At 36.8% G+C, this 19,440-nt stretch overlaps 1 protein-coding gene across 1 annotated transcript in view; it reads left to right on the top strand.

Moving 5' to 3' along the window:
• Nucleotides 1-16,570, top strand: part of VWA3B (von Willebrand factor A domain containing 3B) — a 70,336-nt gene extending 53,766 nt beyond the window's left edge. Inside the window, exons 23-28 of the mRNA XM_087758716.1 lie at nucleotides 562-781; nucleotides 7,821-7,941; nucleotides 8,680-8,804; nucleotides 9,978-10,115; nucleotides 10,662-10,759; nucleotides 15,164-16,570. Of these exons, the coding sequence (XP_087614842.1) occupies nucleotides 562-781; nucleotides 7,821-7,941; nucleotides 8,680-8,804; nucleotides 9,978-10,115; nucleotides 10,662-10,759; nucleotides 15,164-15,440 (979 nt within the window). The 3' untranslated portion in view covers nucleotides 15,441-16,570. The remainder of the gene's footprint in view (nucleotides 1-561; nucleotides 782-7,820; nucleotides 7,942-8,679; nucleotides 8,805-9,977; nucleotides 10,116-10,661; nucleotides 10,760-15,163) is intronic.
• Nucleotides 16,571-19,440: the final 2,870 nt, after the last annotated feature.

Genomic DNA, 19,440 nt, shown 5'->3' with positions numbered 1-19,440 from the left:
CTGGAAGTTTGTACTACTTTAAGTAGCTTATTTCTGTATATTGATTTAGAAAACTAGTGACTGTATAAACAGGACTGACAGAGGAAGAAACAGCAGGAGATTGTCTCTTTTTTATGTGATCCATTAAGACTGATGTGGCAAATCAGGACTTAGTAGGTGTCTGGTGCCATTTTAGATTGCCTGGATGCTTGCCACTTCACTCTAGCTGCTGCTCCAGAAGGGCCAGGGATTTCCATAATTTCTCAGTTGTATCTGCAAGTTCTTTACTGATGCGTCATGTATTCTAGGACATCCAAAATGGCACCAGGTACCTATGCTCAGCCACTTGAATTGCTCTGTAGATGTCTTTCTATGAGATATGGTTAAGCCAGATGTGATTGTTTGACTAAATACAAGAGTAGCTGGATGAAACACAAGACCTCGTGGCATACAGAAGATAGACTGGATGAATTTGATGTTTTATTCTGCCTTTATGCTTAGTGATTCTATTTGTAAAGTACTGCCAAAATAAAAATTTTTCCTATTTGTGATTACTAGTTTTTTCAAAATACTTTTTTTAAGATTTACAGAGGATGGGCCAGTTCAATATATGCAGCATAAAGAAGCTTTGCTGGAGGCTTTAGAGAATTTGGGATGGCCAATTTCCTGTGAAGATGTAATATTGTTAGAAGATGAGATACTGGCAGCATTAACATACATACAACAAGCCTCCGATCTTCAGGAAGCTGTCAAAAACGAAACTGAGAAAAGCTCAGAATCACACATAAGCAACAACAAAAAGGTAATAGACTGGAAGGGATTTTTTTGCCCCCGATATTCCTCCTCAGTATGTGCTTCTGGAATAATTTTGTTCTACGGTTATAGCTGATAAAGTAGACATTTAGCATGATGATATACAAATGGATAGAGGAAATAAGGTAGTTAAAAAGAGAGCAAGCTTTCAATGACTTTTTCGAAGTACCGGGGAAGCAGAAGTTCTGAAGCCGAGAGCAGCACAGAAATTGAGCCTCTTAGAAACAAATGTGAGCAAAGTATCTTTATCTCCTCTGCAACGAGAGCAGAGATATATATGAAAGAAGAGAAAGAAGAGATACATTAAAGGTAATTATGATATAAGATTTGTGGTTGGGTTAATATCTGATAAACAGGACTAAAAGATCTTGTACTGTTGGAGTAATTCACTGTAATCTTCCATGGTATCTTTCTTGTAAGAGAAAAGATGGAGAGAAGAGGTGGGATTCAGCTTCATATTCCGACACTAAAATTTATTTGTCCATAAACTGTAGGCATACATGAACTGGTGGCTAATCTCACGGTATCGTGAACAGAGTCAGTGGCATCTGGAGCTCATCCTGAACTGGACACCTACTTTTGGCAAGCCAGAGTGCGCTCTCCACTCCCATTAATACATTAGCAGAAAGTAGTCTAGCTACTCTGTAACTGTGATGGAAGTTTGTGATTTTTGATCTCTCTTTCTCTCTCTCTCTCTCTCTCTGTCCTCCAGATGAACCTCTGATTTTACTTGGAATGCTAGTGGGAGATTTAATGAAATGCTTATGGAAATACATGAAGCAACAAGTATAAAAATAAGGCTAGTAAGTTATTTTAGGCTGCCCTGTTGGAAGAGAGAATATACTTTTTCATTTTAGCTTTTTCTGTGGTGATATATACTGTCAGAAAACATATCTTAGGTTGCAATGTTGTATTCTCCTATTATTATTTTCAGTCTTTCAGAACATTCTTGAAAATGAATTGATTCTACTTTAATGGTTTTACCTTCAAGATATGAGTATGAATTCTCAGGGAAATAAAGAACAGATTTTTAAGTCTTTAAAAGCGATTTAATCTTCCCCAGTGGAAAGATTTCTGTATACACTATTGGTGCTCTAAAATTGAAAGTACTTACCTCTGAAAAAACCAAACCACTTCTCTTATTCAGTTTCAAGTTTTTTCATCTAAAAGCTTCATCAAACAGTGCTTCACTGGGAGTGCTGCTGCTTCTGCAGAACTGCTGTCTAGGTAGAGTAGTGCTATGATAATATTAAAATAAGCTCTCTAGGAAATTAATAAGAAAGAAAATCTTTTCTCAGACCTCTAAGTTCTAATAGAGGATAAGTAAAAACAAAGAGAGAATTAATCATAAGTCTCATATATCAATATATTCCTTTTCTTTTTCATTGTTTTATATCATTGGGTGAGGGAAACTACTCTTTGACTGAACTTGAAGGTGTGGTTGGCCTAGTTGCAGTGAATGCTGAGGATAGTCCTATGCTTTGTATTATGTAGGAAGCATAATCAAATGATCTTAATAGTTCCTTTTTGCCCTGATGTATGCATGTATACATATACAAATATGTGTGTGTATATATATATACACACACCATCAATTTGAAGAGGTAAGCTAAGTGAAACTCAAATGAGCACAGTACAAACCTATACTGTGAGTTCTCAGCAATGAATGGGAATGTACAATTGGAATTTACAACTGTAAATTATGCCAAGTATCCATATTCTCTGCTTACCAGAGTATACCAAAAATCTTTTGGTTTATTTGACATTCTTTGACTGAGGTATACTTCTCTTTTCATCGAGATCAACAATAGTTTTCACAATGAGCTGTGGCCTTTTACATACTATGACATAATATATAAAAAATTATTTGTGTTAAATTGAACAGAATATATTATGATAGCACAGGCAATGTATGAAAATAAGTGATTATGGAAAGGATCACATTCAGTTTTCTGTAGTTTTTGAGACTTTTTTTCCATTAAGACTGTACATTTGAAAATATTTCAATGTCTTCAAAAAACAGATGATCTTGATTCATTTTACATTGGTCTGAAAATATTACATTGCTAATACAGCTATGTTGATTACTGATTTACCTCTGCCATATAATGTCCCAATACAAAAGCAGCAGAAACATGTTCATGTTTCATTTGTTGACTGTAATTTTACTGTTGCCTTGAAACAACCAATGTGTGCTCTCAGACATGACGTGATTAACATTGTGCAATCACTTATCCTGAGTCAACCTGCTTTAGGAGCCTAATCAGAGCACCATCTTCAGTAATTGCTAATCTGCAACTGAAAGGCTTTAAGAGTGAGAGGCAGAAATGCAGATGTAATTAGAGTTCTGTTTGGTGGAAAAAAGAGTGAAAAAAAAACAGAAAAAAACTGGGGAGCCTTTCAAAAATGTTGTTGGAGGTTTTTCCAACTGTGATGTCTGCCTACAAAATGGGTATAAAAAAAATAAACTGCCAGCTGAAATACATTACAGCAAGGAAATAGCTGCTATGGCACTGAATGAAAATTGTCATTGCAAGATGGTAGAAAAATCACAATTATCCTGGAGGTCTATTAAACAAAGCAGACTCTTAAATTTCCTGCTCTTTTTTTTTTTTTTTTCTTCACTAAATTCAAAATAAAACCCTTTAGTTTTTAGCTTTTAAGGGTTCCTAATTACCTTCACAACTTCTTAAAAGAATTAGTAATCCTTTTTGGATGTCCTTGATATAAGAGCTTTCTGTTTAAGCCTACAGCTGAATTAATGGTCTGGTTGTCCTCCCTGTGTTCTCTGGCTTTCTGTGGGAGTTGTGTTCAGGCTGCTATGTTTGCACATATCTGTGTAAGGCAGGGTATGCCAGTGCCTTATTGGAGGAGGATGAAGTAGACAGCCATCTGCACAGGGCTGTGAGATGACTGAAGACTGAAGTGATGCAAGAAGTAAATGCTTTGGGAAATTAGCAAACACATTTAGTTATTATCAGGCAAAACAGAAAACACTGAACGTTGATGATTACTGAATTGGAGGGCTAATTGTAGACTGTATTTTACTCAGTTTACTCAATTCCTTTTGCTGTACAGGTTAAAGCACGGCTTGACAAAAATCTTCCTCTTCAGGCTGGCACTCAGCCTTCATCTAAAGATATTAAAAATGAGGAATGTATCATTTACTTTGGTTTTTTCTAATAAGTAACTGCTTTGACTTAAAATATTGTATCTGTTTTCTATTTTGAACTTGTCAAGCATAGCAGTCAGCCGTCATTTCTTATTATATTTTTTTCTCACTGAATGATAAAGCTGTTTACAACATGATGTCACCTAGTAAAAGGAATTGTTCAGGGTCCCCTACCCACTTCTCATTAGACAACCTCAGGTCTCCTGGGGTCATGGTGTTGCTATTCTCCAAGCATGATAGCTTCCTGGACAGTTTGGGGCATTCCGTTCATGGCCGTAACATTTTCATGTAAAGTGTTTCTTTCCCCAGTATTAATCTTGCCTTTGAGAGTGATGGAGAACATTTCCTCTCATACTAAATATTTTTGTTTCTGCATATGAATGGACTTCAGATTCTGCAGAGAAATAAAGCTGCATTCATTGCTAAGGATTAACCCTCATTAAGAATATACTTTTTAAAGCACTGTGTTTCCCTTAGCATGAGCTCGAACGTGCAAGACTTAACGCTTGTTTGTGACCCTGCTGAATGGTCACCATGTGATTAAAAATAACGTGGTTAATAAGCATAACGTGTTTTGTAAAGTGTTTATTTGGGTGGAAAGGGACCTCTAGTGGCTCATTGAGTCTGTTCTTTCTGAAAAATGTACTTTGTATACCATTGATTTAATTATTCCTAATGAAATATTTATAGCTGAGACTTGATTCTTTAAAAGAATGGAAATTCTGGATCTCCCTTGGCAGTTTCTTCTGTTTCCTGGTGTCCTAATTCTTACACTCCTCATCCTTCCTCACTGTTTAAGGATTACTAATCGCTGTCTGTTGATACCTTTTTTTGCATTCATACGTTTCCTAAACAGCTTGGCAAAACCCTGCCTTTGTTCTTGTGTCTCTTTAGGGAGTCAAGGGAAAACAAGCATCCTAAATAGCGCAACAACAAAAAAGTTATGACTACCTAGAAAAGTTTGGTCAAATTTTCCATTGTCATCAGTGAAGTAACCTGCTGGACAGACAGCGCGTAGCTACAAAAAGTTAGGCTCTTTCATAAAAACAGACTGTGGTCTACACAGAAACGGGCTTGTGGCCACTGGCAGCCTGGGAAAAGCAGTGGTTGCTTGGCTCTGGAGGTGTCAGGATTGCGAAAAGCCAAAGTTAGAGCTAAGATACATGGAGATCTGTGGATAGTCTTCCGATCTGTTCTCACAGCAGGAAAGTGCAAACACTAATCTCTCTGAAAAAGAATTTTAAAATGCAGCAGGTATTGGCAGGGGGAAACAAAGTCGCCTTCACCTCATGTGGTTTAATGCATTGCCTTCAACAAAGCAGAGCTAAACAGGGTGAAAATCCCTGAGAATCAGATGGGGCTCTTTTGTAATAAAAATACATGATATCCCATGAGAATGATATCCCAGAAATGGGCACTCTGACAGTGGCTGGGTCAATCATGCAGAACACCTGAAGGCTGTGTGAGAGGAAGGAGAGATGGATTTGAATTTAGACGGTATTTCTGAGCCACCTGAATTCTGCAGGACTCCGCATCCTCATTGTGGATGCCTGCACAGTCTTTAGTATTTGGATTAATGCAGAGTGCTGGAAGTTGCCCAAGTTATTAGTCAAGCATTACAAATTAGTTGATAATAAATATTCAGCAGCAGCTGTCCCTTTGGAGCCTGAGGAATTAAGTAAATGGTTTACCCAAATACCTTCTTGTGTCTGTGGAGCTGTAAATCTTTGCACTCAAATCAGCCTTTGTTAGGTTGTACTTCAAGCAGTCAGTTAAGCGCTGTGGAGAGCCTCTGGTTTAGACTGAGTCTGAAAAACAGAAGTGTTGATATAATTTATATTTTATAGGAGTAAAGAATAAACTAGAAAAAACCCACCTATCTCCTGTTTAAAATATCTCTTTGCTTTTTTGTGTGTGTGTTTTGCTTATTTTTAGGACTTTTTTTTAGGGTTGTTCGTGATTTTTGAGCAGGAGGTTGGAAAAAAGAGTTTGTGATAGTTATAGTGAAACTGAGAACAAACAATTTAGTCAAAGTTATTCCATCTCTTCCATTATTGCTGCCTGTTAGGGAAAATAGAGTATCAAAATCAAATAAATCTTTTTAGGGAGAAAAATGTTGTCAGAGAAGGAAGCAGGTCATACCCACCTTAGCAAGCAGGGGGTTTTAGGAGTCTGTGAGTTATGGTTGTTTTTCAGAACAGGGTGTAGATCTGTGGAAAAGTTTGAGATTTCAAGCTGTATGTTTCTGTGATTCAAAGGAAGTGTATGAGATGGATGCTTCCAAATTGTTTATGAGGTAGGCTAATAAATATGTGTTTTAAAAATTAATGGGAAAACAATGATTTATTTAACTTTGCATGCTTATAATTTATATTTAGAAGCATTACTGTGAGCAGTATGGAGAAAATAACAGACTTTTTCAAGAATGAATTTCCTATTGTAATAAATATAAATTACATTATTATTCTAGAAGATTATTAAAATGTACTTATAAAAATACTGGGATTACAGACTTTTTAATATTAGAAAGAAAATGGTTTTATATTATCCATTTTCTTAATTTTCTCAGAAAAGCAAAATATAAAGTGTTCTTTCACATTCTGACATATGCATATAATACCCCAATCCTCTCAAAACTTCCCGTAAGAGAGATGTTCTGAATGGGAAGACATTCTTTCTTCTAGAAAAAAAGGGGTTCAGGAACATGATTTACTTTAAAGGCAAGTAACACTGAGACTCCATAAAATGTTAATGTGAGATATAAAAGGCTTTAAGGTAAAAGAATATGGTGACTGTAAAGTCAAGGACGTGGAAGCTCAGAAAGCCCGACAGTATATTTTTACATAGAGCCACTTGTGATTTGCTAGTCTTTGACTATTTTTCACATACTGTGTTTCCCACAGCCCCCCTCCCTCAGTTGTTGCGTGAGATCCATCGTGCTTTTTGCATTCTTCATTCAGTTACTACTAATTTCAGTCACTGACTTCAACTAGGAGTTGAGTCAGTCCACAGACAGCCGGCCCCATTGGTATTTCTATTCTCACCATCCGGTGCGTCGTCCCCCATATTTATTGATGGGCAATTGAACAGTAAGCTCCGGTGTTCTTTGTGGCTGCGGTACGTTACAGGAGCTGTAGTCTGGGGAGTTGCCCCCCAAAGAGGAGAATTGGTGTATGAAGAACCCAAAGTAGCGGGGCAGAATGATGGACAGTGGCAGTTCTGGCAAATGTGGTTTAATATTTTGCTAAGCTGGAATGTTTTAAAACTGCTGAAGATTTTAATTTTGAATTTATAGTTTGTAAATAAACATTTTTTTCCAGACACTTCAAGATTTAAAAAAAATTTAGATTCTGTATTTGATTTTTTTAATCAGTCATTCCATACAGTGAGGTACTTTTAATGAAAATAAGATTATTGTGAAGACCCACCTATGTGGACAAAAAGGATGTGTATAGCACCTTCAGTTATTCTGCAAAATCAGTTGATTTTTCCTTATCTAATTCTTGAATACGAATTGTACAACTTTGTAAAATTTTTTCTAGGAAAATGGCAGCCAGAACCGTAATTCATCAAGGTAAATTTCTGCCTGAACACTTGAAAATATAGGTATTGTTATGACCATGTAAAACAGGATTTTATAGCAAAAACTCTTAGATGATCTTATCCATGAGTGCCTCCTGTAACATAGCTTCCTCTGTTTATAACTATTCTGAATGTTTAAAATAATTCCAGTTTACTGTGAATTACCTGCAGGGGTCATAACATTACATTGTCTAAATTTTTAATTAATTCCAAAGGGTAGATTGAGGCTGACTGGCTTAGCTGTTGTAGAAAAAATAATTGTATCAAATTACAGAGACTTGAAGAAGAAACTGTGAAGCCAAAGCCTCAAAAAAGACAAAAAGGCCAAGTATTTGTGACTCACAAAAGCCAAAAGGTGATTGCCAGATCCGATGTCACAGGATTTTATTATCCAGGTATATATTTTTGTCCACATTTTAAATATTTTTTAGAGTTTATTAATACTGATAAAACATTAGTTTGGGTCATAATTAGCTACTTCTGCCTTAACCAGATTTAATATTACATGTGCATATTCATGAAAAATGAATATATATCTTGTGTGTGCACATATATACATTTATAAAAAGACATACATTTTATGAAGTTAGAAAGCAATGCTGATGTGCTTCTGATATATTTATATAAGAACAGCGTGGAAGGAAGTCCTTTTAAGTAACTGAGTATCCGAGGGCATCAACCTATCCCTCTTTGATGTCTCCCTTGAATGTTTCTGTTGAGCATTTGGTAAAGGCCATGTGTGTGTGTGTGTTTATTTTTGTGTGTGTTTATTTTTGTGTTACCTTTACTTGTTTGGTTTTTTAAATTACATATTTTTAACTGTGGTAATAATTTCATTATGTCAACAATCATCCACCTGATCAGCTTACAAATTTCAGACCTGGGCTTGAAAATTATTCTTCGTTTTATTTTTATGGCATTATTAAGAATGGTTAGTAAGACTGTATTTTTTTCAGGTACAAATGTCTCTATTGCCCTAGCACAGCTTACCCTAGCTAATTGAAAATGAAGAATGCATAGTATAGATACATTTGACCTCAGTGATGTGTGACAGCCTATAGGAATTTTAAAGAAAATTTCCACAAGGGGTGAAAGAAAAAAAATTTTAATATTTTATTATGTTGGTTTTTTAGGAACTGTGATAAAGAATATCAGTTCTACCTGTACACTTGTTGACTTCAACAATGGGGAGACCTGGGTTGTACCTGTGAAGTTTGCTATACCTGTGGGAGGTGCTATGCCATGCCCATATCTGCAGGTGAAAAATCGTATTTTTTTATGACAGCAAATATGCATTTTTCATTTTGTATGTTTGGTCACACATAGAATAAAGGGTAGATGATTTTTTAATCTTTTAAATGCATCTATTTATTTTAAAGAAGAGTTTTCAGTGATAGTAATATCATGCTATTTTCAACATGCTATTTTTCATTTGTTTGGAGCTTGTTTTCATTGTAATCCTATTCCTTTGTTTATTAGAATTCTATATTATTTTCTTTATGAAATATGAATATTTGGCTACCTATAGAAGAAAGGTGAGCTATTTACCAGCAGAATGATTGTTTCCTAGCACACAGATTATGAATGAAGGAGAGCCTTTTTTACACAATGTGATGTACAGCAGGTTATAACCATTTGTTTTTCACAGTGTATTTTAAATCCAGCAGATAACCTTATACTAAGGCAAATAACAGTAATGAAAAAAAGAATTCTTATTCCATTTCTGTTTCTATTTAAAATTTATCAGCTGACTATCTGTAATCACCATTGGTTTTTCAGGTGATTCTTATTTTACACATGAGAGTGATGATGGATATAGAAAGGATACAGAATGGATACAGCTGTTTTGAATTCAAAAAGCATTTTTATAACTGTTTTGTTACACTTAAAACTAGAGACATGCCTTTTTTTCCCTTTGAAATGAAGGCAAATCCTGATCAGGTAGTTCCTGATATTCTGTAAGGGGACCATCCGATTCTAGAGAAGATCTGCAGAATTTGATAGAAAATTGTGACTTCTGTGTTAATTTTTAAAATGATTTTGTATAAGTCAGTTACATATGGAATTCTCTGAAATTCCCAAGGTTGGTTTCAAAGCTTACTAAAAACATATAAATTTGCGTAAAGTTCAAGGGGCTGAAGAGTTGCAAGAGTTTCCTCATTCTGTTCCACTTGCTAGTGGAGCCCTGGTACATTTAGTAGGACTCTGTCCTTTATTTTTGCTTTGTGTTCACTCCCTGATTCAGTGGAAATTGTGAGTTATCGGCACATGCAAGGGCCAAGTTCTTCTTTTCTTTTAAAGATCCATATTAAAGCACGGGAACATGTTAGAATGATGATTCATGTAAAAATATCTTAATATTTACCTTTTATGTCTTGTAAAACTTACAAGTTACACTGTTCTTGCAAACTGATGCTTTCCTGGTGCGCAGGTTGGAGACTATGTGTTTGCCAGAACTGGGACACAGACAGGAAATGAGTATTACGCACCTGCCATTGTCATAGCAACGCCAAAGAGGGTGGAAACGGGTGATAAACTCTACACAGTTCTGATATTCAACAACAGGAAAGTAAGTAAACCTAGAAGACGATACCAATTTGGCAATGGTATTACCATTGTTCTGTGTCTGATGAGGCAGATATAATTTTCCAGGCTAATGAGCTCACTGTCCCAATCCCTGTCTCCAGCTAACCAAAGTAAATCAGATTTCAGGGCTCAATGAAGAGCTCATGTAATTAGGCATGAACCAAGAAATTCTGTATGAAAATTTATTCTGAAATCATACTCTGTTCTTTCCTCTTTAATCTATTTGGTGGCTTTCACAAGCTCCATGCTGCTAAGATGAGAAACATAGGGGGTTTTATCACAATCAGTATAGTCTTCAGTTCATTGCATTATGTTTGTTTGTTTGTTTGTTTGTAAGCCATTATGATAATTTTACTGCATTTTTCATAGTGCATATTAAGAAAATGTACTTTGTACTTGAAACTTTTATCTTCGTTATTTAGAGGCTGATTACGGTTACATTCAAGCAGTTGGCTTTTTATACATATGTATCTTCATTGTTTCTGAGATTTAGATTTAAATTAGACAAATGTTGATTGTATTATTGCAGGAACACTGTGTAAGAAGCGGGCTTATTAAAATTAGCCAAATGAAATATGCCTTTTCCTGCCGGTACATAAGAATGGTGCAGATGGTGGATTATATGACGTGAGTATGCTTGAACCTAAAAATATAAAAGTTATTTTATGTGAATCCTAAATGTCACACTTTGGGTTCAACTATGCTGTCAGATTTCCATATCTAGTACTCTAACTACAGTTGTGAACTGGCTTGCTCTACACATGCAACCAAGTGATTTGACCCACAAGCATGTCAATCAGAAGAGCATTAACTGTCTGTCCTACTATTTTATTATCTGGCAATTGATTGCCCTGTTTTCATTTTGGAAACATTGGTGGGATGTGATGATTTGAAGCTTAGCCCCAGGAAGCTGTTAGAGGCTTGCTGAAAAGTGAGATAGAGTTTCTATTTGTGGTAGGCCTTATTTTTGTTTTAAGATATTTATTGTGATACAAAGCTATGCATTAAATCGCAAGTTGTTTCTAAGATAGTGAGTCTTCTACTGGGCTTAAATATGGGGAATGATGGGGAGAGAGCGTGTAGGATGAATATGAGCCCCTACTTAAGTTCTGCAGAACTTACGTACAGCAGGGGTAATATTTTTCTGGTGTGAAGTGTGTGCTGAACGTGCAGTGGTTCCAAGTGATTGTGGATTACTTTTTCATCTTGTATTAAGTTCTAGTTTAATCCGTTTGAAATAGCATTGGATTGTGATAACCTTCAGAGCACCAACAATCTCTGACAGCAAGCAACAACAGATCTTAGGAAGTAGACTAAGATCAGAGCAATCATCTAGGGAATATTTCTCCAGAATACATTCCCAATCTCCAGCAATTTGTGATTTAAGGATTTTCTGAAGCAGAATTGGAGTCTCTGTATTAACAGCCTTGATGGATTTTTTTCCACGAATTTTTGCCGTTACTTTTTTGAACTCATGTAAACCTTTATCATCCATAGCCTCTTTCCAGAAGGAGCTGTGCAGTTTCACATTTTGTGTGAGAAAACATATACTTTTGTTTCGAATCTTCCGTCTGCCTTGACATCCCTTGACAGGGATTCTAGACTGACGGGTTTCCTCTTCCGTGTATGTCAACGTAGTATGGGCACTGCTGTCAAAGAATTGTATAACCTCCATCATGGGAGATTTCTTCCTAACAGGTTGCATGAACAGGACAAATCCCATCTTTAAAGGCAATTTTAGATGTTCTTCATTTTTATTGAAATGTTCTAATAAGATGATCAGTGTTAAAGGTTACATCTGAAAATGATGGGCGAGGGTACCAGTCATGGGTTGATCTATGGATTCCCTGAGAATGATGGAACAAAAAAAGCAACACTGATTCAAGGCCTGTTTCCCACACATTTTCTAGTAGTGATTCCAGCACAGTTTGAAACTTGCTCTTCTGCCAGCTTGCAGCCACAGCACATAAACAAATGAATACCCCCACTTTACTGAGCAGAATTCCAAATCTGGAAATGCATCAATGCCTTTTTCCAGGCCAGATCACCTACAGGATGGTAGCCTCTTTTCACTGAAAAGTAAACCTGAAGGCCATGGTTTCCTACTTAATGCATACAACCAGTTGCAAAGAGGCAGGTATATAACTGAGTTGAGTTCCAGCAAAATCGGTGGAAGGCTTTCCCTTCCGTTCAGTTGGATTATATTCTAAATGAGGTACCTTATTAAGAAAAGATGTGACTAGATGCGTAAGCAATAGGAGTGGCTTCCATTCTACATGCTTTGTTTCATGACTGAGTGCTTTAATATCAAATTTAATATTCATTCTCCAAACTGACTTGCTGTTGTTATGTACAAATGATGAGAAAATTGAGTTATTCACTGGCAAACAGAGGAATTCTTTGGAGGACTGAAATGAATGCACTAAATTTTTGCAAATGAGAAATAAATGTACTCATTAGATCTAAATTTTAGATGAAGTGATATCAAATCTGGCAGATCTCTGTGTAAAATAGTACGTGAAACTGTGTATTCAAGTAATATTAATTGTTAATTTCTATATAGTGTTTCCAGCTAGTAAACATTGATTTGGTTGTAAATGCACTGGCCAGTTTGTATAGCAGATGATTGAAATTAAATTATTGAAATCTAAATAAAATACTCCAAACAATATTGTTGCCACAGCCCAAAATAATGGACTCTCAGTTAAGGCATTCATTTTATCCCCTTTAAACCAAACTAAAACAGTTTTTAGCATGGCCTGGAATAGAGCATAAATTTTGCAAGCATAATGAGTACACCAATGTCTTACAGCTGTTTTAAGGTCTGAAGTTTTCACTACATAGTTTCTGTTTTTTCTTGCAGCAGTTGTAGATTTTAGAAACAAACAACCATATTTGAAATGACTGCAAAATGTCTCTATTTTTGAGGATAGCACTATTCAAATTGTCCTCAAATTACCCCCATTAAAGGGGCATGAGATGTGCCTCCAAACAATGTGATTTCAAATGCTGTTACTTACATCTGATTGCTAGTGGTTTGAAGACACCAAGGCGCAGATACACAAACGGACGTGGTGGGACTCAAAGCAGTAACACTTGAGCATTTGGCAGCTCCGAGAGAGGAATTTAGGTACTTTGGCTCCATGGATGCATATTGAATGTCAAGATTTATAGCGCAGAGTGCAGTGAAATGGGTAAAGCAGCTTATAAGAAATGACGAAGAGAGCTGAGCATCTGAAGCTGAGACTTTCTTTACTTAGATGCCCACTTACAGCCCTGAACTAGACATATTTGAGCCTTTGGGATTCCCAGGGTCCTCTGTAGGTATTGGATAAACTACATAAATAGTAATTTTTAGCATATAGGCAACATAGACCTAACCCGAAGGTTCCCAGATTAAGTACATCGGTGTGCCAATAAAAACCTCGATGATCACTACTGATCCACAATATTCAACACTTTGCTGCCAGAATCACAGCACCTTCTTTTGCACGTTCCCAACTTTATAATCTACTGCAATATATTTCTCTCCATCTTTTTCCACATTATGTATCATATCTGGTTCTGCTGAATTTTTAGTCTCTTTTCCAAGAATTAATGATAGAAGCCTGGTACTATAGAGCTTTTATAGTTAAGAGTCTTTTAAGTTTCATACTTCTTGGATCTATAACTCTCTACAGTAAATTGCTTTGTAAGATTTGAGTAGACAGTCCCTGACAACACACCTACTAATTCAGAATGTTCGTCTTTTGCTTGTAATGTTCTCAGCTAGGTTTTGGGTTCTCTGTAAAGCCACATACTTGTGAAGTGAAATCTCATTCCTTTCTTGCTGCTTAACATGTCACTTTAGTATCATACAGACATACATAATGTCCTCTTCTGGGTGTTGACTACATTAACTCAGTGGCTGCATCATAAAAAGCTGACACTGGCCATGATTTTACTTTATATTTGTTTCTTTGTGTAACTGCCATGCCATGTTGAATGATTGTTTTCCTTTTATGAGGAGGTGTACACTCAAAACCATTTCATTAGTTAGTTACACATTAATCAGTTACTAATATTAGCAATGCTACAGCAGTGCTCCAGCCCAGACTGAGTTGGAGTTTCCATTAGAGCCCCTACCTTTTAGAGGGCGTGGAATTGTGGTTCCTGCTGAAACTTATTATTTATTATAGTCTAAAATAGATAACTACCTCCCATGTCATACTTATCAGAGGGGAACAGTGCAGCATATTGCTCATGGATGCACACAGATCTAATGAGAGCATGCTGATGTTGTTAATAGAAACAAAGTAGAAGCATAATTTAATCAGAAAGGAAACAAAAAGTTTGAATGCAATATGATATTAGAAGCTCAAAAAGAGACAACCCTTGTGTGCTAAGTCCTGTAGAAGTAAGAGGAAAAAAGGAAAAGGCGTAGCCCAGGATCCCCTGTTGACAAGGAATCCACAGTGCATACAGATGTATTACAATAGCTTGGCTAAATCTTCAGCTCCGGGTTCTTTGGGATTGTCTTTTGATCTTTACGTGGTGCATACTAGGGGTCATGCTTAATTCGCTAATCTCTAGGGGTACTAATAGAACTGTCGTCATTTTAATTTCAGATGCTAGCATCTGTTCGGGGTCTTTTCCTGCCATCACACAGGAAAGAAATAATTATGGCAGAACAAGCACTCTGCAAATGTAATTAACAAATTCCATATGCAAAGTAAACCACTATGTGCTCTGGGCCCACACCATAAAAGACAATTATTGATTGCCCAAATCCTGTTTGGAGTCATAAGAGGCAGACAGAATTAGGGGCAGTTTTAGGCTATTCTTTATTTATTTTATAAATAAAAAAGGAAACTGAATTGTAAGAAAGACATTTATAGCCCTGTCAAATGGTCAAGAGTGTGATAAGTCCTTCTCTTGTCAGTACTGTGAGATGTGGGAAAAGGTGAAATCTATGTCATGTAAAAAAGGATTTAAAATAGTATATGGTATGTATGCTTTTAGCTTAGTGAATTTCCTTGTCTGATTTTCTAGCCTGGACAGAGAGACCACAAAGCCCTGTCCTCACTCATCTGTGGAAGATGAAGGAGAAGAAGCAGCAAAGAAAAGTATTGTGAAAGAAGATAGGGGAAAAAAGAAAAAGAAGAGGAGAGCAGAAGACAAAAGACATTCTAGGGAGAAGATGTTGGACTCTGATGATCTTTTGTTTGTCTCCAGAAAGGAAGTAAAACAGAGAGGAAGAAATTCACTGCCTAGCAATGAAGAAGAATTGGAAGGTAAAGAAGTAGCTCTGGAAAGTTATAAATATTAGGGGTTAAACAGATCTGATGGGCCTTCAGTTAATCCCCACACAAGGAACCAGGTTTCTGCATTTCTCGGTGTTAGACCAGCCTGCTTTCCCATGTCCTATGTGGTGAGGTTCTTCACACTGATCATTCTCAGCATGTGTTTCCACAGCAAAGGGAAGACCTGAATAAAGCATGTTCCGGCATATGCTACCTTAATTTCCCTAACATTTGTAGTAGCAGTGAAGATGCAATAACACCAACCTTAGTACCTGCTAGAAAGCAGAGTATATATTCCAGTCCCTCTGCTGTTTGTTACTTGTTAGATTAAAGGTATGTCTATATTGCAGGCATTAAATTATTGCATATGGAGCTCAATGCTTCAGAGGTTAAATTGCTTTTAGTGTCTGAGCTAGCTCAGTTAAAGCTGACATCAGTATCTATACTCCGTGTCACTCTGCAGTAGAGACCTGGGCTAGCGTAGGCATGCCATTACATGCCGCAGTCAGCTCTTTTAAACATCCTACTGTTAGTGGAAAGCTAAGAGGATTTTTATCCATGCCTGCTAGTTGTACCTCCTTGTACTATTTTAAACATGTTCTCAAGATCATCATTGATTATTTACTTCCAGAAGTAGTGGATTATAGATTCACTCAATTGTCATGTTGTCAATCAACTTGATTTGGCTCCTCTGAACTTTCCTTCTATGTTCTCATTCATCTTCTAAAGATTGTCTGCAAATTCCGTTTACATTGCTTATAATGTGTATTATGGTGCCACTGCATTTTAGGAGTGGCCCGGTCAGAATTATATGAGAGCAGAGGTGCTGGGCTTGTCCTGTAGCTGTGTGAGAGACCACGGCTTCCAGAGGCAGGGCTACTTCACTGGAAATGCTCAGTTATCCCAGACTCCTCCCCTTGGACATCTTGAGATGCAGATGCTGAATAAATGTGAAATAACGCTAATGTGATCAGCAAGTCCTGTTACTGATTCTATGCAGGTTGAAGGAAAGATTAAATGAGAGCAGTGGCTGTCTATGCACTTGAATCCTGCCTAGCCTTACCGAATAATCTCATAGTACTCTATCAAGACTCTAACAACACTTCAAGGTGGTATGCAGGTCGAACATGCTGAAGAGGGCACCCTGTCCTCTTCCTATGACACCAGGGATGTTTGATATGGCTTTTTTTTTGCTTAAATGTATTTTCATTTACATACCCTTCTGTGTTTTATCAGAAGGGAGGAAGTCAGAGAGCTGAAAGAGCCTGTTTTCATCTTCAGACATCTACATAACCCTGAAATCTTGATTGTTGCCCTTCATATGCTGGATACACAAATGTTCATCAGAGTAATCCTTTAACTGATTTTCCTAGTAGTTGTTTTCAATCCTTCATTATTTCTTGAATGTTTATAACAAAGGCAGATTTTTTTTAAAGAGTCAGCATTTCAGGGGAATGCCATTAATACCATTAATAGTTAAAGCTAAAAACTTTGGTAGCTAAATATCTTTTACAGTAACTAGGTTATACTTATTTTTTCAAGATTTCTAAAAGCAGTCTGTTAAACTGGGAACTAGTTTAACTGAAAGATGCAAAATCCTCCTACATATTCTTTTCCTTGTAATATCTAATACCTCAATAATTTGGATATCTTTTAACTTTCAAAAAAGCTCAGTAGTCCTGATCTATTTGCCTGAAGTAAAGGCTTTTTCTTATATTTATACACAATAGTTTTACATGAATGTTAGTATGTGTGTAATGTGTTAAAAGCATCCAATGCCATCAGCAATTCCTATATTTTCTTTCCCAAGGTTTGTCTTGTCACTTCTTATGAACTCTCCAGATACATATATGTTTTTTAAATATCTGATTGGGCTGTGTTTTGTAACTAGTCCATGTGTTAATCAACACTTCTTCCTACAGTTCTGCTGCCTTCATGTGTACATTCCTCTCTTATATGAGGAAGTAAGTTCTCCTGAACTTGCATGAGCACTGCCCAATACAGAGATGAAATTTTGTGCTCGCCAAGATAATGTGGATTCAGTGTCATGGCTTTTATATAGGTGGTTGATGAAGCCTTGTATTTCTATGAAGCTTTATACTTCCACAGAGCTGTGGGTCCTGTATGAATTAATGGAGTATTTTGAAATGTTTGTGGTTTGGTTTGTGCTTAGCTAAAATATCCCTGATTGTTAGGAGGAATCAACAACCCATTCCTGTTATTCCCACTCAGGGAAATAACGTTAACAGAAGTAAAGAAAGATTAAGTAATTGTGTTAGTTATTTAGTGTGTATTAGCTTCATTATTGTGTTGATGTGTAATTTTGTTTTATTTATTCTTATTGTCTTATTTAACACATTTTTATTTTAATGTGTATGCCTACTGCTCCTTTTGTGTTAGTTAGTTCTGTACGTTTATGAGAGAGTGAATGAAGTCCTGGCAATTTCTGCTGTTAGTGGGCCCATGATTCTTTGTCTAGGTAACTCAAATAAAACTATTTGATTGAACAAGATCACAAATACTTAACTCACTGGTTATTGCAATCATTGTTTGTATAGATACTTTAAAAAACATGTATTTGTTTCTGTAGAAAAATTCTTCTCCCTGGCTTTCCAGTCTTCTCTCGGTTCTGTAATGCCTAAAATCAATGTTCATTTCACATGAATTCCTTGTTGATTTTCCAAAATGGTGATCTAGTAAAAAACTAAATCAGAAACAATTCAAGGTAAAGTACAGGTATGATACATAGCAATAGACTGCATTGCCTGATGCATTAGCAAATCACAGCTAACAGAGCCCAAATCTCCTTTTTAATTTATAATGAGATGTGACTTGAAGCAATTACATTGATAATCAGTGTAACTGCCAGTATGGGGTAGGTGGGAGACCTTTGAAAATGATCATTTTCTATCCTCTTCTATGGCAAATCTAGTTCCTCCGAATTGGGTTCAAGAGCGTAACATCTGTGGCACCTGGCAGTCTGTGGATTGGCTGGGTTTCCCACAGTAGGATTTCACATTTTTAGCACCCACTTGTTTTCCAGTCTCATTTTCCAGATAGTTCATTCAGTGTTTGGAGAAGGCTATCATAATAAAGCAGTGTTCCCATCTGCTGGTCATGGCTTGTTTAATAAGCAGTTGATGTCAATTCAGCTATGCTTGCATCTGTTACTTACTGCAGCTGTGTGTTGTTAAGGGCTCCCCAACAGCCTCCAGATTTAGCTTTTGTTCTTCTGTTGATAGCATGTTACAACTTGGCCGAAACGACTCTCTCTTCTGTCAGGGTTGTCCGCTCATTGAAAGAGGAAAGTGTGTTAAGCTTTCCATCTCTTTCCCCACAAAGAGTGAAACATGGAGATGTGCGAGGGAAGAAAGTGCAGTTACGTTGGTGTAGGAGACGTGCGTTGGGGTGTCTGAGGGGGAAGAGGAAGGGTAATTCTGTCCCGATTCTGGGAGCAAGACCAGAATGGTTTATTTCAACGTCTTGGGAGGGTACATAGAGAGCACGTGCACTGGGTAAAGAAAAGAAACAGTCTGTGAATTGTGTGTGATGGGGAACACTCATTTAACAGTGCATCTTTCATTTTATTCAAGGCAGCAGTATGGCTGAAACACCTTTCAGTATTTTAGTCTGGCAGTGTTTTTGTACTGCAGAGAGATACCGTCAGCTTATAGGATACGGGCAAGAAATTTCCTGAATCTCATAGACTCCTGTCTCTTAGGTTGCCCAAGAAGAATCAGAATGTTCCTTTTGTGTATGTAAGTGCTGATGTTGTGCATGTATCAGACCATTTCCAAAGTCATGCTTTTGATTTTTAAACCCTCAGCTTCAGGGTTTTCAGTGGTAGCTATGGATGACCAGCATTCCTAAAACTAATCATACTCATGTCTCGTACTCTCTGCGTACTCGATCTGTGCTGTTGCTTCCCCACCCTGTGTATCATAACTTTATTCTTCAGATGCCTCCCACAGGTTTGTTTTCTGCTACACGAATGTTTATTATATGATCATTTAAAACCCCCAAATC

This window comes from Nipponia nippon, unplaced genomic scaffold, assembly GCF_047370975.1.
Source record: "Nipponia nippon isolate SJK-2023a ecotype South Korea unplaced genomic scaffold, ASM4737097v1 scaffold_2, whole genome shotgun sequence".
In the NCBI taxonomy this organism is placed as follows: Eukaryota; Metazoa; Chordata; class Aves; order Pelecaniformes; family Threskiornithidae; genus Nipponia; species Nipponia nippon.
The sequence above is the reverse complement of the archived record's forward strand: the minus strand, read 5'-3'. Positions and strand labels throughout refer to the sequence as shown.